Source organism: Cebidichthys violaceus, unplaced genomic scaffold (genome assembly GCF_023349555.1).
Source record: "Cebidichthys violaceus isolate CVI_PGR_0920_01 unplaced genomic scaffold, fCebVio1.0.p SCAF_42, whole genome shotgun sequence".
NCBI lineage: Eukaryota > Metazoa > Chordata > Actinopteri > Perciformes > Stichaeidae > Cebidichthys > Cebidichthys violaceus.
Window position 1 is genome coordinate 350,914 of NW_027176617.1, and position 21,947 is coordinate 372,860.

Consider the following 21,947-nt stretch of genomic DNA (forward strand, 5'->3'; position numbering starts at 1 on the left):
CCTCCACTCGGAAAGAGAGTCTCATGTTGGTTATATTGACAGTTTTTTACTTTTGCAGTTTGTACTTAAGGTTTAATAAAAACTTACCGACAATTCACTGTCATTTCTTTCCAACCTGCTTGTGTCTCTTTGTGTGCAAATGGTTTTGACAGCATCGTAATTTAGATTTCAAGTTCTTATCTGATGGAGTTAACATTAAAAGGCCATTGCACCAAAATTACAAAATATGTTCTCACATACAGTACCTCTAACAGTATTTAACCTCGAGCTGAAATGAAAATTGACAGAAAATTAATCGACAGCTATTTGGACTATTCAAAACAAGTAATTTGATGATTTTAGGAACTTTAGTATGGACAAATCAACAAATTCATTATGAAAATCATCATTAGTTGTTTAGCCATGCAGATAATCCACAGACCATTGTTCCAATTTTAACAGTTAACAGTGAGACCTGTGGATTGTCTAGAGCAGTGTTTTTAAAGTAGGTTTACGGGACCCCCAGGGGTCCTTGAGGGTGTTCCAAAAAGATAACGGAGAAATAGAGAAAGATAATGAAGAATTTTGTTCTCCATCATTCCTCCCTTACTTAACACACCGTCAGAATGTATGACTAGCCTGGTCAAGGGTTTATTACATTTCCCATCCATTAACTTCTGCTTACCCGGGGCCGGGCAGGCCTAGGAGGGTATTCCAGACGTCTCTCTCCCCAGCAATGCTTTCCAGCTCCTCCTGGGGGGCCCCGAGGCGTTCCCAGGCCAGACGAGATATGTAATCTCCCCAGCGTGTTCTGGGTCTACCCCGGGGCCTCTTACCAGTTGGACGTGCCGGAAAACAAGGCGTCCAGGATACATCCTGATCAGATGCATGAACCACCTCAGCTGGCCCCTTTCGACGCAAAGGAGCAACGGCTTAACTCTGAGCTCCCTCCTGATGCCTGAGCTCCTCACCCTATCTCTAAGGCTGACCCAAGCCACCCTACAAAGGAAGCTATTTTTAACACTTGTCTCCGCAAACTCATTTTGGTCACTACCCAAAGCTCATGACCACAGGTGAAGGTCGGTACAAAGATGGACTGGTAAATCAAAAGCTTTCCCTTCCTGGTCAGCTCCCTCTTCACCACAGCGGTACGGTACAACGCCCGCAGCGCTGCTGACGCCGCACCGAACCACCTGTCCATCCCACGCTCCATTTTACCCTCACTCGTGAACAAGACCCCGAGATACTTGAAGTTCCTTGTTTGGGGCAGTGACTCATTCCCAACCCAGATGGTGTAATCCACCGTTTTCCAGTAGAGAACCATGGCCTCAGACTTGGAGGTACTGACTCTCATCCCAACCGCTTCACATTCTGCTGCAAACTTCCCCAGTGTGTGCTGAAGGTCACGTTCTAAAGGAGTCAACAGAACCACATCATCTGCAGAAAGCAAGGATGCGATTCTGAGGTCCACAAACTGGACACTCTCCTCTCCCCGGTTGAGCCTTGAAATCCTGTCCGTGAAAATCATAACGAAATACAAAACTAAATGTTTTTTTATCATACTATAAAATAATTTGTGTATGACTTCTTTTGACCAGGGACGTGCGGTCGGGGATCATGACAAGTAAAAAACAAATCATGCTAAAATAAAATAAATATGAATATTTCTCTACTGATCTGTGCTAGAAATGTAATTTCTGTATGATTCCAATCATTTCAAGCATTTTTATAATAAAAATCTCTGAATTAGCGCATGTCTTGTTCAAACAGAGAGGAGACAGTGAGGTGAAGCAGCGACGAGCTGTGCCTCACCTCAGATTGCGCAATCCCTCACTAACTGGGTTGAGCGCATGCCTTTTGCTTTCTCATTGTTTGTCACCACTGTAATATTTGTAGACACTTTTATTATATGTCCTTTCTTTCCATAGAATAGGTAATGTATTTCACGTATGTGTAGAACCTATTTAGTGATGCTGATCTGACATTAAACCGCAGTGAAAAAGGACAGAGGCAAACACTACTCTGCCTCAATGAAGAGGGCGAGCGAGAGCCCACGGGTCGGGTTTATGCTTGTTCTGTAGTTGCTCTTCTTCTACACTTCTCTTCTTATATTTTGCTTTGACCACAAAAATGTAAGATTATATATCCAAGCTTAAAAATGTCTCCAAAAACAAGGAAATATGGCCAAATCAACAGCAAATCAACGTCGGACAGGTAAAGTAACCTTTTATGTGTTTGTTGTTCTCTTTATACATTCGTGGTTGTTACGCAGATTATCGCGGAATCTCATGATTTTCGCGGGTGGTGCCCGCGAGCGCTCCGCTTCTGAAACGCTCCCGGTGGGGCAGATCGCGGCGCACACGCTCCCGGTGGAATCAAATATGTACCTCACTTATGTGTGTGTAAATAATGCTGATATGAAAAACAACCAGTAGTCAATGTGCAAGCTGCCAATTGAATGGTGATTTAAAATACTCTATTGGGTTCATATATTTGTAAATCTGACTTATGTAGTGTCAGTGCCTCACCAGCCAGGAACCTCACTGTACGTCACTGCTTTTGACATACTATACTATTACTTTTTTCGACAACCTATAGTATGACTTTTTCCGACATACTATATGATGACTTATTTGTAACTTTGTTCTACATACTATACTATGACTTTTTAATGATTTTTTACAACATATTATATAATGACTTTCTCCGACATACTATACTGTGACTTTCGTATGACTTTTTTCAATATCCTTTAATATGACTTTTTGAGATACTATACTATGACTTTTTTTTTTTTTTTTACGACATACTATATTATGACTTTCGACATACTATGCTATGACTTTTTTTGAAATACGAATTCTCAATTATCTATCGGTTGTAGGTCCAAGTCCGTGACCCCTGGTATAGTTTGTCAAAAAAAAGTAAAAACGTCATAGTATAGCATGTTGAAAGAAGACAAAGATATAATATAGTATGTCGAAAAATGTGAAAAAAGTCAAAGGGTATATCCCAAGTATCTTAATTGCACTTGCGTCTTTTCATGCAAGGAGAGAGGAAAGAGAAATGAGACGTCCTTTTCTCCGTAGCGTCAAGTGAAGCGATGTGTGTTTCTGACAGCAGATCAGCTGATCACAGCTGGATCAGCTGTCAGTAGTAAAAAAGTCATAGTACAGCATGTCGAAAAAAGATTAAAAAAGTCATAGTATAGCATGTCAAAAAAGAGAAAAAAAGTCATAGTATAGCATGTCGAAAAAAGAGAAAAAAGGTCACAGTATAGCATGTCAAAAAAAGAGAAAAAAAGTCATAGTATAGCATGTCAAAAAAAAAGAAAAAAAGTCATAGTATAGCATGTCGAAAAAAGAGAAAAAAGGTCACAGTATAGCATGTCAAAAAAAGAGAAAAAAAGTCATAGTATAGCATGTCAAAAAAAAAGAAAAAAAGTCATAGTATAGCATGTCAAAAAAAAAGAAAAAAAGTCATAGTATAGCATGTCAAAAAAAAAGAAAAAAAGTCATAGTATAGCATGTCGAAAAAAGAGAAAAAAGTCATAGTATAGCATGTCAAAAAAAGAGAAAACAAATCATAAGCAGATAAACCCAGAAGTCTCTTCAGTGAGCTTTTATGACAAAGAGTTACTGGGTAAGGCAAAAGCGAGTCAGAGGTACAGACAAGGGCTGGGCAATAAACCTTGTGGTCTGGAAAACAGGGCAAAAAGTATTTTTGAGAGCTTGGAAAAAACACAAGACCATCCAGCAAAGGCTTAATGGACACTAATGGGAATCCTGATACAGCTTGATTGCAGGTGATCACTTAGGGAGCAGCTCTCGAAAGTACCAGGACAGGCTGTGACAAAGTATGTCATAAGAAAAGTCATAAGTCATAGTATAGTCTGTCATAGGAAAAGTCATATTAGATCAGAAAAAAGTTGGCATAGTATGCCATAAAAAAGTCATCATGTATAGTACGTAGTAAAAAAGTTATAGTCTAATACAGTGGTTCTAAATGTAGTGTCTGTGGACCCCCAGGGGTCCTTGAGGGGGTCTCATGCAAAAAGGGAAATAAGTTGTTCTCACTATAATTCCATCAATTAGTAACACAGACAGAATGTATGACTATTTTGGTCCTGGGTTTAATTTCTGTAATTAAACATCGAAAAGCAACATTCTCTGAGAACTACCAAGTACCAAAGTAGTGTTGTTATTGTAAGGATGGCCTCTGAGCAAGGCATTGGTTCATCTTGTAAATTAATGACTTTATAATCTTGCAAATTTTCCATTTTTTTTTAGATACCACTAGAGGTACGTGAGAATATGTGTCGTTGTAATTTGGGTGAATTGACCCTTTTACAACAGGAACGTCAAAACACTGCAGTGAGAACCCATGATCTGTCGGCAAAAGGGGCAAACAGGCCGTACCATGACATTATCGAGTTCCACAGCAAGCGGCAGAAGGTGTGGGATATTTACTTTTTTAAATATTTATCATATTTACTAGTAGTGCTAATATGTTAATTTACCACAGAGCTTACCACTCTATTCCCACCTCACACATTATGCATGAAAAATTGTTGGAAGGCCCTGTAGTTCTTCATAACCTTAATTAAAGTGCACTGGAATAACTGCTACACATCAACCCCAGCACATCCACTCTCAGCTTTTAAATGGCATTCAGTATAACACTAGTATTGCTTATACTTTTCATTTAAAAAAACATATATTGTAATAACAAATATATACTTGGTAAAATGTACCCAAGACAAAACCCCTGTATTTCAAAGCCCTCTCCACTCTTTATCCATTTCCTCACCATGTCAGCTTTCCCTTAAGAGCTAAGGCAGGACTACAAATCAAGAGTTAGTGCACAGGGACTATTAACATGCTCAAACTCTAAATCCTGCTAATATGTATTTCTTTATTGTTTTCCTGAAATGCTTCGATGAAAATTAAACAATGCTTGGGGGAGAAACATTTATTAAAGTCAGAAACTGTTGGCAGGGGAAAAGAAAGGAAGGAGTAATATCACATCAGACAAATGTAAACATTTCTGTACAAAAAGAATCTGGATACAGTTCAACCTTCTGGGTGTCCTCTAGTGCATATAGCACACAGTCCGAACAGGGATTTGGTCCTTGTTCAAAAGGAGAAGTTACAATATTATTGGTCAAAGTATTGGCAATGAGTAACTCTCCTGTGTCTGTGTGCGTGTGTGTGTGTGTGTGTGCGTGTGTGTGTGTGTGTGTGTGTGTGTGTGTGTGTGTGTGTGTGTGTGGGTGTGTGTTAAATCATTGATTTCTTGGTACCTGAACTCCATCTGTGGTCTGTCAGCTATACAGTACTATGTGGTGTAGAACCCACTGCCAGGTGACTGCCATCCATTACATCATGTTCATCAAAGCCAATGGCACAAAAGTATTTTTTGGTGGCTTGTATTTAAAACAAAGCAATATGTAGCTCATAAACCAGTTAAAGAATTGCAACAAGCTTTGGGGGTTCAGCTTATCCATAAAGTTGTGAAAAATGCATCCATGTGCCCCCTGCAGATCATTTGTTCACTATTTAGTATTTGCTATATTAAAAGGACAATTCACAGATTTTCAACCTTATCTATAGCTGAGATAGATATGCATTGTGAAAAACGCTTGCAGTTGTTACTGATGTTCTCTGTGTCTCTGGGGCACAGCTCGGTTGATCTTCTGTGTCCCAGTTCTGTGACAGTGATGTACTTTGTATACGGAAGAACTACAGAGTGCTAGTTTGGTAGTTGTGGGGGCACAATGCCGCTCAAAAACATTGAGAGCAAACAAAGGTGCTACTCTTGCTCAAATTGCCCTACGATATCAACATAAATGGAATAATTTAGCTGTAATGACTTTCAGCGTGGGATTGCATGCTGTCACCGACCTCAACCCAGAGAGAGAGAGCCGTGTGTGCTTTACTATGCATGAAAGTTTTTATCCTCACTCAGACAAAGGAGTGCTGAAGGCCTTCTTCAGGATCCAGAAGATAAACTGGAACAGACAACCACGACCAATGGAGATTTTTCTCATTGAGTTTTGTTAATTTAATGGTCTCCAATTCAATCCATCCATTCCGTTAGGCAGGGTGGTACACCCTGGACAGGTCGCCAGACTATCGCAGGGCTGACACATTGAGACAGACAACCATTCACGAGCATGTTAACACCTACGGGCAGCCATCAATTAACCTAAATTGCATGTCTTTGGAATGTGGGAGGAAGCTTGAGAATCCGGTAGACGCGGAGAGAACCCACACTGACACGGGGGGAACATGTAAACTCCACACAACGTCCAGCCCAGGATCGAACCCGGGCCCCTGATATTGCCAATGTTTTGGTTTAATGAGTGACCGTGTTAACTGGTGTCTCTCAGCCGAATGTGTCTATGGTTGCTGTTAGTGACGGTAGCTTCTGAAAACACAAACGGAACATGAAGGTGTCCTGGTAAAAACCTTCAGTCAATTTTAAATACATACGCCTCCGTGTTTTTTATCTACGCTAACCATCTACATAAGTTACTATGAACAACCACTCCTATGAGCAACTACTCCTTAAACTGAAGCACCTGTTGCACTGAAACAGTTGTGTTTTGATGCTGTTAACAGTTTGGATTAAATGCTTACAGCTTGCCAACTCATCTGGATGGCTGGGGCAAAAAAACAGGTGCACGCATATTTTTTATGTCAGCTGTAAAAGGTCTATATAACACGCGCATGGGAATTTATTTCTACCACATTTTCCATCAGCACTAATTAAACATTTACAGAAAAGGTGGGGCAATTGACCCAAATTACTAAAGAAATAAATAATCAGTCTTGCTAAGCTTTGTCAGTCCTTTGTCAGTTTGAGCTGTTTGTAATTTTTTAATTGCCATTTGTCGATGCATTAAAAAAGATATGACAAAACCTGGTCATGTAAAACTATCTGCATGGCTAGATACCACTAGAGGCAATGGAGAGATTATTTTTTTCATAAAATGCCATAAACCTGACTTTTAGAAGCCTTTCACGTTTGGCAAGTATTTGGATCAAAACACCATCATGTATTTAGATTCTGCAAAAAAGTCCAGTCTCTAACACGTTAATTAATGTTTACAGCTGCAGTTTAGCGAAATATGTAAGTGTCAGCATGAAGCATGAAAATAGCAAGAGGGACACATGGATGATTTTAGTGTATATGTCTCTTAGTTCCTACTTATCAGTCACAGGTCTCTCCTGGTCTCAACATGCACAAACATAGAAACAGAATATTGAAGCATTCTCTAAATAGTTTCAAACTATTTATGTGAATGTTAAGTCATCCAATGCTTGTATGCTAAAGGTAACTCAACCTATTTTATAGGATTCAATTAGAATTGAAAACTCACATCAGTGGTCTTTTAAGGCAAGGTCATGTGGCAGTTAGTGCAACATCAGTGTGTTTTCTTTCACGTCTTTTTCTTCAGTATGACAATTTGAGAAGGAAGCCAATATTGTTATATATCTCAGTTTGATTTTAAATCCAGTCTGTGTGTCCTCAAACCTTCGGCCTGCTCGCCTCACTGTCTTTGTTGGTCTGGTCCACCCCGTCCACCAACGCCGTGTCAGGGTGCACCTCCTCTTCATCAAGGGTCACCACCACGGGGGCTCTTCTCCTCCTTCCTCCTGATCCTCCAACACCTCCACCTCCTCCTTGCTCTGTCTCCTCTTCCTCCTCCTCATCCTCATCCTCTTCCCCGGCCTCCGTGTCTTGGCTGGCAGAGTCGGTGCAGGTGGATGAAAGCGAAGAAAGCTTGTGGCGTAGCTCAGCCTGGGTGGGAACCTGGAGACTGATCTCTGTGGTGAAGGACTCAACATCTGGACCTGGGAAAAAGAGGCTTAGATCAATGATTCTCAAAGTGGGGTCCCCCGGGATTCCATAGGACTCTTTCAGGGGGTCCGTGAATAGTTTTCAGAATCATTGATTTAAATGATCATATTTAATTCATTTTCATAACATTACCTATATTCTAATACATTTCTCCATAGATATTTCCCTCACAACAAGCAATTTTGCATTTAAAAGACATCTGATGGCAGTCTAAACATAGACCTGACGTCTAGACTAAAAAACAGCTACATTTGTGCTGCCAGTGAAAGTGTAGCAGGCGTCATACAGCGCATGCGGGTATAGTCTAGTCATCAATTAGACAGCTATTGAACAACAACAAATACATCTGTACACCAAAATAGCTGTAGTAGAAACTTTTACTCAATTTTAAATGGGTCTGGTAACAAATGCTATAGCTACCAATTGGGCTACGGAGGGTATTTTCTAATATAGCAACGTTGCCATTAACAGACGTCTAACAGTCTACTATATATAGACGTGATGTCTAGGCTAAATCACAGAGAAAAACGATTGAGAATCTCTGACTAAGATAACTTTGTTTTTAAAAGTGAAATACTGGCATTTAACTTATAAAAACTTTTTTATAAAAAGTCATCTTTGGGAGAGGTTGAGAGAGAGGTAGGTAGGTAGATAAGTAATTATGCAGTGGTATACTTCTACAGTCATTTCGGAATTAAACCTTTTTCTGTTTGGAATTATTTTTTAAATATTATTAATTATGAATTATTCAATCTCTATCTTAAACCGACAGCTGCAAATAAAAGGTGGGCACTGTTTTAATTGTTGGAATTGTTTCATATGTTTTGTTTAAACTTGCTAGTCACCTACAGACATTTAAAACATTGAAAGGATTTACTTGCATCAAATTTAATTAATTTTTCGACGAAGACTGAGCTGTCAGTTAGATGTTGTAGGTTGTTCACTGTGACAAGAATTTCCCCAAGCAGATGTGGACAGATGGTGTTGGTGTATTTCGCCTAAACACTTTTTCTGTCAATCTTCTGATTCACATATTTCTACTTCATCAAATTATTTGAGATGGATTAGCTGTGGAAGTGTATTTCACTTAAAGTGTTGTATGAGCTATTGAAGTTTAAATTCATTTATTTTGGGTACACATACTTTGTGTGTGCGTTTGTGGCCACCAACCTGCGACAGGCGAGGCAGCACTGTTGTCCTCTCCCCCGGAGTGCAGGAACACATCCAGGGCTTCGTGGTCAGACATGTCCATCAGATCCATCTGCTCCAGCATGTCCACGTTCACCTCCATGGACGACATGCTTCCTATTGGCTCTGGACACAACATGAGACAGCAAGATATTAGCCCCGCACATTTCAGTGAAAATTCTCTTGACAGACAATTTAAATGCAGCGATCCACTTTTGACCGGTTGAAATTATTGGAATCAAGGTTAGGAAATAAATAATGCTAATCATCATGGTACCCACGCATGTATATTATAAGGCTGGTTAAAACAAAATTAAAATTAAATTCACATTCAGTGGGATGAAAGATCGACCTGGCCACATAATACAATGAACCCAGCACCAAATACAATACAATACATAAAACAGATCAAAGCCATACAGACCAAACTTAAATTAATTTATATTTAGCATAATGGTGATTATAAACTGACAACATAATTGTAATGGCATGCAATGAGGCGATACATGTTTACCAAAAAATATATTTACTTATTTTGATATCTTTGTTGATGTTCTATACGGCAAACTAGCTTGTGGTTCAGCAGTACAACAAAATCATTGGAAACTCCTCCCCCTGCTCATATGACTACAGTCCTGGATTCACCACCTTGCAGTGGTACAAACCCCCCTGTTCACCATCATGATGTGCTGCATGCATCACAAACAGCCAGTCAGTGCACTGTGGGGATGAAAGGGGGGGGCAGAGTTGCGAGCACAAGAGGAAGAAGGGTGATGATTAGTCGGCGCACAGCAGTGAGAGAAGATGCCATTGGCTACCGTACCTCAAGGAAATGAGGAGAGCAGAGGAGGGCGGCACAGGGAGGGAGAGCAGAATAAAGAGTGAGGAAAGAGAGAAAGAAGGGGAATGTTATTTCCCATGGAGACTGCCCCAAAAGTCTCCCCGTCCTTCAAATAGCAACAAAAGATAACACACACACACACACACACACACACACACACACACACACACACACACACAGAGACACACAAGCTAGTGTCATATTTTCAGACCACTCAACTTTGGCAATTCATTTGATTGTCCACAAATGTACGCAACACACACACTTGAAACTGATTCTAATACATTAAGTAACACACAAACCCAGACGCATATACGTACTCTTTCAAAGTACACACACAAATGGATGTTGTGTTTTACTTAAACTTACACACAAACACACATAAAATCACTCCTGCACACATATTACTGGATTGGTGTATCTTTCTCTGTGGAGACAGCTGTGGTGTTTTCTGTGACACATCTTAAAGGGACATGGAACTAATGCTCGCTAATAACTTCTCAATATGCAGGCGCTTCTCAGATGCATTTACATATCTTGCTTGTCAGCTACGAAATTACCACCTCATAGCTGCTATTCAGCCTCATAAAACAACATAGTATGCGGGATGTTGATTCAGTTTTATCTAAATGGAGCCGTCTTTCCAGCACATGAATACAAATAAACAAATGCTCACTGCACCCACACACACAAACACAAGTCGACCAGCACTACGGCTATGTTGTGAACGTTTTGGTCCAGAAAGCACTGCTTTGAGAACATTATTTCCATGAGACTGCCTCCAACATGTTCTTCTTTTAGCCTTACTGTGACCTTGCCTAAAAGGCTCCCCTGTTGGGAAGGACTGTGTTTGCCTCCAGTGAGATTGTGTGTAGAGTATTTATATGTGTGTGTGTGTGTGTGTGTGTGTGTGTGCATAAGACCCTTGAGACTGGCTTTTGATAGCTCAGTGGCTCGTGACATCCGCAGCCCTTTCTCTCCTTTTCTTGACTATCTCCTTTCAGTTTATTCTTTTTATCTCTCTCCCCTCTTCCTCAATGTCTCCAGCTGTATCTTTGCTCTTCAGTGGCGCTGCCCTGCTGTAGGAATTTGTAGCTGCGCAAGATAATGAGTCGCAGTGTTTTGTGTGTTATTGAGTTTCGAACTGTAGCCTTTTTTTTCAGATATATTTCAACAGAATTATAATGAAAGTCCCCTCTGTAACTAATTATAAATATTCATATAGCAAATATGACTGGTTGATTTGAATTGGTCTGTCACGGATTTTTGTTGAGCATCCCACATGCTCGCCTTTGTATTCGGAATCACATCATTTGTAGTGTCAAGCCTAAATGTAAACATCTCCCCTGTCTTTTTACAGTGAATGAACGTAGGCGACACGAGACTCTGACTATGAGCTAATGAGCTGTGAATATTTCACTCACTGCACCTCAAACCTTTGGTGATTTTGTCATGGATATTATGAAAAAACAGCATTGATCTGAAAAAGAAGTTTTGAGTGACAGTGAAAACGTAAGTCTCTCTGCTCCTCTCCTTAAGCCTCTTTCCTTTCATTTCATCTCTCCTCCTTCCTTACTGCACCACAATACTCTCTAATAAGCCACTCCCAGAGGATTAAGGGAGCAGGATAGGTGAGTAAAAGAAGAAGAAACATCACATTGCAAACTCTGGGCTGGTAGAGTCCAATGCATCAGTGCAGGGTGCATATCTCATGAAGTCCCTCATTTAAGCACATCATTTGGGTATTTTAGCACTAGTTTTTGTCAGTAATAGATGGGGTAAACTGCAGAAGGGTTCCATTACAATCCCAGTGGAGGACTACATTGATATGGCGCTATGGCATTATTCAAAGAAATGGCTTTACTTGTGACAGGCACTCGAATTGTGGAGTCTTGCTGCAGAAAGCCATTAGGGCTCAATCTCCTGATTTGCAGATGAAGTGTAAAGGATTCAGCTGATGCTATCAGAACTGTGGAATTAAGTCATTTGAATGCTGGATGGCATTGCATTCACCCTTGAATTAGTAACAGACACCACAACCTAAACGTTAACTCCTCAACATTTTATTTTTTTCCTTTGCAGGCCTCAGACCAAAAGAAATGCTTAATATCAAGCTGTTAAAATATAATCAAAGAGCAGGACTGTGTTATCGGAAGAACTTCTGACCACATCACTCCTCCTCTCTCACCTCTCCTCTCAGCGATCTGCAGGTAGCCAGTGGATAAGTACTGCTCCATGTCTTGCTGGAAGGCCTCCTCAAAGAACTTCTGCCTTTCTTTCAGCTTGACCTGGGGGGCTGGGGCCCCTCCCTGTTCTGCCCCAGGGACTCTCTGTGCGTGCTCCGCGTCTAGCTCCACTAGGAAGAAGAGAGATGAAAGTTTTTAAAGTATGCAGATAGGGTTAGTTGCTCCAAAAACATAGAAAGCACCTGCAGAGCGCAAACCTCCAACAAAAATGCCAATTCTTACAAACATATCCTTAAGATTGATGTCTAAAATATAACAAATATCTCATATAGGGTATCTCAAACCTGAATAACCACTACAATAGAGTCAATTTGAATTGGCTCAAGGTCTAGCTGCTCTCCCATAAATCTAATGAAAATCAATTCATGATGTTTTTTTGACAAGCAGGAAGACTGTATAAATACAGTCAAAACTGAACTTTTACTTACAATTTTTTTACAAAAAAGCAGAATGTAGAGCTCAGTGCTCCACAGCATTCATGCATTCTGCAATTCACCCTCAGTGACTCAATACTTTGCCTCCTGTTGGTTGGGGCCACACTCACTGAAGTATCACACAGGCAAACCTCTCTGCTGCACACACTTCAGTAAAAGCAAGACTCATTTCCTGCTCTCTGTGTCCTCAGTCATGCTGTGGCATTTAAAGAGAGGTTCAGGATGAATATGTATCACTGCTGTCTAGTACAATGACTGCTAAGTTTGCTGTATTCCCTCTTGGATTTAAAGATTACAATTCATTCAGTTACCGTTTAGTCACTGACTTTGACATACATTAGGAGTTAGGCTAAAAGGGCCTGTTGGATCTTTTGCATTGTTAAATGGCCTTGTATTTTCTCCTAAAACATGCTATTATTTTGACAAACATCTGCAAAAAATCCATTGGCAGCATATAACAATAGAGTCTTAAATGTGCCGAGCTTTGAATGTCCCGTCTTCTTATTTCTCAGTTTGTAAATTCTCAATTCTTTGCCTCAGCTCCTCTCCTTGTGTCTTAGTCCCTCCCACTTTAGATGTGATCAGAGGAGGCAAGGAAGACTCACGACTGTCGTCTAACAAAATGAGACATCCATGCTTCAGAGCAGTATTTTAAAGCGACTCAATTGAATATGACGTGTGGCACAGCTGCATCATCCGTCTTTTGTCACGCCTGTTTGATACATCACAGGTGTCGAAAAGAATTCCGCAGCTGTGCATCCTCACTCATAGCTCCTTCATCTCCTTGCTCCTCTCTCCTCAAGATGCATTTTAGAAATTGAGACATCCTTCAAGATAGCGCGGTAAGAACAATTTCCGGGTCAGAGGCAGGGGGACGGAGGAGAATGAAAACGAGGAGGCAAAAAGCAGAGAAATTAGAAGAGTCCAAGGTATTTACTGGATTCTGATTGGTCGACGCAGGACTCGTGATTGGCCTGAACAGTTTACTTGGCCCTGTCCTGGCAGATAAAGATGTCTGTGTGGACGGGACAAAAGTGGGAGGGGCATATTCAAGAGACAGGGTGATAGAAAGCACGACCCTGCAGATAGAGAAACATTCTCTGTTTATGTGTATGTGTATGTGTGTGTGTGTGTGTGTGTGTGTGTGTGTGTGTGTGTGTGTGTGGGCACGGCTGCAGCCTGGAGGCTCAGAAAGGCTGTCTCGTTAGTTCACTTGTCTCCCTCTGATAGATGGCAGCATTATATAAGATGACTAACAACTGTGGCAAGAGCCGGGCCACTACATATAAAATGTCTGATGTGTCCCATCTCTTTGATCCTGGGTTAATATAGACAAAAAAATAAATTGAATAGATTTTTGTTCATTTTCTCGACTAGACATCAACTGTTCTCAAACAAGAATGCTGGATGTACCTTTTTTAAGTTCGCTTTAACTTCACTGTGATTGTATCCTACACTGGCATTTGGTCATTATAGTTAAAGATTATTTGATGACTGAAATCGTAGGTAGTACCTTAGGTAGACTTGTACTTGTTTGTACTCATACGCAAATGCAATAACCAGCTCTTCTTCCTCATGTTAACACTGAACCTATTCTCTCCTGCATGAGTCTGGCTGCAATAACTTGATAATAAAAGCAATGATGAAAGCATGACAGCATGCAGACAGCCACCCACAGTACAAAAAAAAAAACACTGACATGTGCCACATGCACAGAGGTCAATGGCTGGTCGTCTGATGCGTTTTGAACATTGCCTCCTTATGACTATTTGCATTTACATCACAGGTCATGTTGAGCTGCCCGTCTTACACAGCTCTGCACCAGTCACTACCGTTCCTCTGTGTACACCGCCCCCCAAAATCAATACACTGCTTCAGGAGTGTTAAGTGTACTGCAGGATCAGAGTCTGTGTGATCACCATCACACAGACCAGGAATAAAACAGGCTGAGCTCTAAAAGGGCTTACAGCAGATTGTCACACACACACACACACACACACACACACACACACACACACACACATATACAAACAAGAGAACAATAAGGTCCCACCAGAGCTCCCTCATCATGAACACCACATCGACAGCCCTTGGAGACTTAGAAAAGAAAAGCTCTCTCTCTCTCTATGTTACTCCTCAATCAGTGTCCAATTTATCTCCTTTATCTGACGACCCGTCTTCTTTCTCCATCAGTCCCTCATCCTTCCCTCCAGACTGTGTCCTACCCGCTCTGTTGGCTGGTGTGTGTGTCTTGTAGAGACTGCTCTATTAGATTAGGGGCCTCAGGGAAGCTTTGTTCAGATTGTCGAGCATTGTGTGGGGTTAGTAAGAGGATAGTGAGGGAGTGAGGGTGAAAAGGGTTTGTGCGTTTAGGTATAATTAGGGTTTTCGGACAGACGCCAGTAATGATGGAGCTAGATCCTGTCTTCTTATCCCCGTCGCTAATCAAATTCTCAATCCATTATTAGCCTGAGCTGTCTATTTAGTCGGACCATCTATATACCTAGTGTGTGTGCCCATCTGTCTGTCTGCCAGTCTCAATGTCTAAGCCTGTCCTTTTGTCCATCAAATCAGTTTTGAGAGTTGCAGAGAAGGTCACGCTTCCCTTACTATTCAAATAAAAATAAAAAATCAGTATCATAAATGCAACAATATTATGAATTCAAAGAACTTCTTAACTTAATCAAGAAATTAAGAACAGATAGTGATGGTTTATGTCATTTTTTAGGTTTAATGATGACTTTTCCTACTAGTCTCTCCTTCCGCCTCGTCTTTTCTTCATCATTATCATCTACCAGACAACCATATCCTGCTACGCATGTTACTGTAGCTACTGGGGCTATTTTTAGCTCTCGCTCATATTTAGCCCGCAGGATTAAGTTTGCACTGATGACTTTAGTGTAGGAGCACAAGCCATTAAATCCAACACATTCTACCCTTACAGGCTGAGCTGCACATACAGTTGAACAGACTTCCCTGAATCAAGTGTAGAATTGTAGAAGCACTACACCAACACAAACGCTCAAGCGAGCCTCACAAAACCATCTATTCCACACTTATGGGACATAATTCAAATGTACAGTGGTGAAAGAGGGCTCACACAGACATACACCTCTGGTGATGATTCAAAGGAGCTAAGGCAATTGCATTATGTTAGTCACAGCAGATGATGTCGAATGAAATGACATCATTTCATTCAATTACAAAGACAAATATGTCGGCATTCGTGTGGAAAAGCTTCTACAATCTAAAACTAAACCACCTCTTTGGAAATTAGCACAGAGAGAATTTTTTCTTCAAGAGAAAAATGTGTGAATGAGATTCACAAAGTCTCTAGCAATGAATTTCCTGCATCAGTTTTGCTTTCAAAATGAAAACAAAATGTTTTCAACTGAAAATATTTTACAAGAAATAACAATCTTGGTGTTCTACCTGAATTTGTACTCGCTGTGTTTCTTGGTGCGTCTGTTTCCGCAATCATGATACAGACAAAAAAGAAAGTGATACTGTCCTCCTCACAGGCTGTTTCTTTCGCACAGAAGCTCATCAGGCAACCGTACACACCATGTTCTCACAAAGCTGACCCAAAACCCAGGGGGAAAAAAAGAAAAAAAGAACAGCATAAATAACATTAAATAATCCTGCTCTGCTCGTTCAGATGGCTATTTGTGCAGATGGATCGATATGAAATGAGACTTTTTAATGTAATTACACTTATATCTGTTCTGTGTGGTAGAAAAACGTCTGGTATGTGCTGTACAAATGCAGGAAGCAAAAGCCACAAGAAATAAGCTGGTATGTCAGGATATGTACATGTGTCTACGTGAATGTGTGTGTGTGTGTGTGTGTGTGTGTGTGTGTGTGTTCACTTGCTTACGTGGACGTGTGGGTGAGCATGCACCTGTGTGTGTGCATCTTTTGATATATTCATATACAGACAGCGAAAATCCATTTACCTGCTGATCATAAACATGCAGTCTGTATTTTATTTGCTTTATGTTTAAAAGTTTGTGTCTGAAGCAGAACTGTGAATTTTCTTTCATATGTCATGTAAACGTGTGTCCATGTACAGAAACGCAGGGACCAAAACTCACTCGCTTTGCCTTTTATTTGCAGCTATTGTATTGTTAGAGAAGAAGCTAAGAACCCCAGCTGAAAAGTGGAGAGGAAACACACCATTATGGGCAATTCAAATCTTTAGGATTCATCTCAAGCTTTAGATTTGACTAAATAGAGTCATTTTCTCACAGCTTGGCTCACAAAGCAAAAAATGCAAATCTTAGGTTTAAGTGTTCATCATACAAGCTTGGTCACCACTTCTCTTTTGTACTGGAAATGCTAATTTGGGCTCACTTGCAACAAGAACTAATCTTATTTCATTGAGGACACTTTTTCAATAGGATTTCTGAAGCGCTAATCTTAATTAGAGCTCTTTCAGAATTTTGTTTAGTAAGATTTCTTAGGTATAAAGGATTTTGAGTTAGAGCACTGGCAGGCTCCATTTAAGTGACCGTAAATAACAAGCAACACTAACAGCCACCTTTTCAAATGGAAATATATCTCTTAGGGAGTCATCAACAGCCAATTCAAGTCACCGCTGAGCCGGTCCACAATCATTTACTCTTTGTAGTGTACTTCACATATCAGGTGTTGAGGGAGCTGTGCCAATGGAGAGAAGGTTATGTTTGAAGCCTTGGTGGACAAACAAAGGGATGGACGGACAGATGAAAGTGTCAGTTTGTCTTTAATGCCAGCCACAGGCCCGGGACTAGAGCCAGCTTTTGTGTGCCTGTGTGTGCAGACAGTATTAGCCATGTAATGGTCCTCTGAGGTTGTTTGTGTATGTGGGCTAGAGAGACACACAGAGACAAAAAGAGGGATGGGCGGTGAGACGCCGAATGTGTAAGTAGGTAAATGTGTTCATGCAAGTGTGATTCTTTGAGAAATTGAAGACAAGGGGAAAGGGACATGGCCACAGGGCGTGACTCTGAAGTCAAAGCGGAAGAGGACACAACATTTTAAACCCTGTGAAATGCAGAACACTTAATGTGCGAAGAATCCATCCACAATCTCGTAATAGCCGTTTAATACACTTTACATCACACAGACAAACAGGATCAAACATTCAATATCTGATATAAAATCCCCCTTGTTCTACCTGTCACTTTAAATTAGCTGTCTGGTCTCAGATGGATTTGTTTCCGTTTGCTTATAAAGGCCTAATATTTCATTCTGAGACAGCAGACCAAGAAGACCAAGAGGCAGGCCTGACAGTGGAGACAGCCACTGCTTCTTCTTCTTCTTCTTAAGCCCTGCTCACTCAGCCGTGGTATTTTTAGATTCTGTCCGCCTCGCTATATCTCTCAAGTGCTCAGGTTTCCGCCAAAGGCAGCCCCCGTGCTGCATATAACACACACACACACACACACACACACACACACACACACACACACACACACACACACACACACACACACACACACACACACACACAATCACTCCTTTCTCTCTGTTGCACACACACACACAGACCCTTTAAAAGTACTTGCATGTAAAGTGACAAAATCAGAGGGACTGGACAAACTTTCTGTGTGTGCAAATTAAACATGTTTAAGCATGCACAGGTGACATGGGGAATTTACACACAATAAGAGAAGGAGGTAGTCATTATTGTGGTTAAAGTGTGACTTGACAGTGTAATCTGTAGCATAAACCATCCAGGCATTGTTCTGTTTTCCTGAGGACCAATTTGTAATGACCGGCAGATGTCAGGAAATGTGCATGAAGCTACTCAAACACATACATACACACCCTGCTGGCCTTGCAATGCCTTCACACTCATCATCCAATCGATCATCCTCACGCTCTGTGGCTCACTGACACACACACACACACACACACACACACACACACACACACACACACACACACACACACACACACACACACACCAGATACAGCACACATTCACAGCTCAAACTGCCCCCACAGATACCCAGCAGTTTCTACTGTCCTTGTTTCACGGTCTATCGCTTCGTTCCTGCCGATAACACCTGTCTGCTGTCACTCTGTCTGTTGAACAGCAGTGGCAGCTTCATGAGGTTTCTGTCCGGTCTTTGCGAGCTACAAAACATCAGCTGCTGAGTTCAGGCACTCGCACAATCACTCACAGATGCCTCTGAAGCTGGTAGAGTTTTTGGCATTTGGTGCTGTTTATTTAAAAAATAAATAACATGGTGTCACCTGGATGAATATTTAGCTCAAGGAAGACAAAATCATTAAGTATGTATTAGCTGTCTTGTACATCTCTAGCACATATTAAATCTAATTTTCAAGCCTCCGACAGCCTTCCAGCAGTTAAGTGTTATTGCTATACTTTGTAGCATAGGTTGGTTTTCTTAAGAACTCTTGCCTTGGGGATCCAAGATTGAAACTGCAACTACAATTCTTTCTCTCTTTGTTGGATATGGTGACATTTTCAATTGCAAAACCTAAACAGTGACATTCTGCAATATTGAACAAAAATGTTCCACACTAGCTGCAGGCTTTACTTTGTTCTAATTTACAGGGAAACAAGAAACCTACACAAACTTTCTCGTAAAATTCACATTCAGACTGAAAGCATGTGTGAATTAAATGAGCCATTTCTGGTAACTGAAGGTGCCAGGGAGACCCGACCAAGTTATCTGTTTGTTGTGCACTTTATTTTATATTCTTTATATTCTATTGTAAATTGTAATATGTTTATATTTCTTGCACTGTGTTGATTGTTGTTGTTGTTGATTGTGTAATGTTATTTCTTAATGTTATTGTTTAATGTTACTCCATGACAAATTCCTTGTAGGTGAAAACTTCCTTGGCAATAAACAGTTCTGATTCTGATTCTGATTCTAAAAAGAGGAATATGGCTGCCATCGTACTATCATTTAGGGAAAACTGGTAGAATATTATTGAGAATACAGTATGTGTGGCTGTTGTGACACAACACCATTTACTCTTACTATGCAACTATTACTGTTGTGTTTTCAACAGTTTGTTGTATCTTAAATGCTGCGGTCTCAGAGTGGTCTACGCTGTATACTAGATGCAGTGTGGGTGTCGAACAGTTTACCACACAGTTTGTCTTCCCTCTATGTTGCCTTGACTTTACAACAACAGACGGCTATTGATTTCCTTGTAGTTTATATTTATCCATTATCCCAACATTGTCATCAGAAAAATATTTTTATATACATATATATATACACACATGCCTTAGAGATGTTGTATGCAAACTAGTCAGCTGTGAGTATTAAATAAATTCCCAAGAATAGCTTACTACGACAGTTATCTCCTTCCCTCTAGAATACAAGTCTCCAGGACAGACATTACAAACATTAGTTTCAAACACTTTACGCCTACTAATGTGGCACTGTAGTGGCATACTAATGCAATTGCTACTTTATTTGCCAAGCATTCACAGCTGGCAAGCATGCCAGAAACTAGTTTTTGCTGGTTTGTAATCAAATGAGTGTTTGCAGTGATGCGGCAGTCAATGATGGGTATCTAATGAAGGGGCCTTGTTGAGAGGAAATGAATACAATAAAACATACTGAGAATGCTGCAGTGACATGTAGAATCTAGACCCACCGTTACTGCTGCTGATCTATATGACAGATCATAAAATATTACTGAGTCATGCATCTGACTGGAATCATGAGTTATGTTAGAACGGGTGCGTTGCCGTGTTTAGTTACACTTCCAACACTAACGCTCTTCTTGCTTGAAGCTGTGTTTTGAAGATAAAGATGTGGGCGACAGTCAGGAGCCTGTTAAATATTTGCTCGGTCCACATGATTCATGAATGCATACATCAAAGTTTCGCTCTCTTTCTCTGTTAGTAACCAACATCTAATTTGAGTAGGAGTAAAAACGCACATTAAAACAGTTTTGCCAACTACACATGTAGCCAGGCAACCGCTCTCTAACAGGTAAGGCAAAGCTTAGTGGGAGGGCTTCTCTCTGCTAAGTCATTCACAGCCTGAACACCACCAGAGGACAGAACATTTATCATCACATATTATGACTTATTATATGATAAAAGATACCTTATAGCTTCAGAGACCCCATACGAAATGTAATAGCCCATTACACAACCCTGAATGACGTGATTTATTCTTTGTGATTGAACACAATACACTAATGAGTCAAAACAACAAGCTGCCACTGTCGTTTACTTGGATTACTGTCCGTCAATTAGTCACAGAAAAAGAACAGGACAGAAATAAATAAATAGTTTAGACAGACTGAAATGTGTGCAGAAACACACACACACACACACACACACACACACACACACACACACACACACACACACACACACACACACACACACACACATACACACACACACAATAAAAGATAGATGGGATGGGTCACGACAAGGCCTAGCAGCAAATCAGAGGTGTCAGCTAGCAGCACAATCATTCACAGTAGAAGGATGTACGGTAGGATTAGGACTGTACCATTTAGATGTGAGAGGGGTGAAGAAAAATTATACAACTTAAAACTTTGTGGGATTCTATTATGTTCTCTGATTGAGCACTTATATTATGAATCAGTGGTGAATAACTTCCATTCCCCAAAATGTAAAGATCTTATCAGACTCTCATTTATTAGCCCAGTAATAAAACGTCTGTGGTTGTCTATATTGCCCTGGCCTCTCCTCAGCTCTAATGTTGCTGATGCTTGAATACCAGGGAGATTCTGGCAATTTTACAGTGAATGCACCGTGGGGAATGTAAATGCAGCCTCAGTCTGTATCATCTAAAGAGCTTAGAGCCAGATTTGATAAAACCCAGGCAGCTAACAGAGCATTTCGGCTTCTAAAGTAATCAAAGCACCGGCAGTATCAACTGTTTGGGCCTTATTGGGTTGAAAATAAATACAGCATCATGACCAAATATCTCTCCTGCGACATACCTGACAGATTATTTAAATCATTTAGTTAAAAACCAAATTCACTAGTGTAAATGTTGCAAGTGCTCTAACAAAGATGTGCAACAAACACTGTACGCTACCAACCACACACACTCATGGTTACATAATATGACACATTATGATGACTGTCAGGTGCATTCATTATTCTAGATCTGATTTCAAAAGTGAAGTAAAGGAAACTGTCTTATGATTTCAAATGATGTGAGATATAAAACTGTCTTGATGCTGCAGAGGCACACAGTGAGCTCCTAGCTCTGGGATGTGGGGTGGCCATGTCTGCCTGCATGTTTTGTTCTGAGTTCAAAATCTAAATATCGGGTAGAAATGCCAGAAACAACAGCAACGGAGGAGAATTTTTTTGTAAATGTACTGGCAATGTGAATATAAAACATACATACAGCTTTTTTTCTTCCC

The 21,947-nt window shown here is 40.5% G+C and overlaps 1 protein-coding gene across 3 annotated transcripts in view; it reads right to left on the reverse strand.

The window, feature by feature from the left end:
- Window positions 1-4,935: 4,935 nt before the first annotated feature.
- dtnbp1b (dystrobrevin binding protein 1b) overlaps window positions 4,936-21,947 on the reverse strand; it is a 31,214-nt gene continuing 14,202 nt past the window's right edge. Inside the window, exons 1-4 of one of the 3 annotated variants that reach the window (XM_068728611.1) lie at window positions 15,987-16,108; window positions 12,063-12,230; window positions 9,016-9,159; window positions 4,936-7,838 (exon numbers count right to left, since the gene is read on the reverse strand). In XM_068728611.1, the coding sequence (XP_068584712.1) occupies window positions 7,513-7,838; window positions 9,016-9,159; window positions 12,063-12,230; window positions 15,987-16,101 (753 nt within the window). In that variant the 5' untranslated portion in view covers window positions 16,102-16,108 and the 3' untranslated portion in view covers window positions 4,936-7,512. Of the gene's footprint in view, window positions 7,839-9,015; window positions 9,160-12,062; window positions 12,231-15,986; window positions 16,109-21,947 lie in introns of those variants that run through there. The other 2 variants (XM_068728612.1, XM_068728613.1) reach the window with 2 other exon arrangements.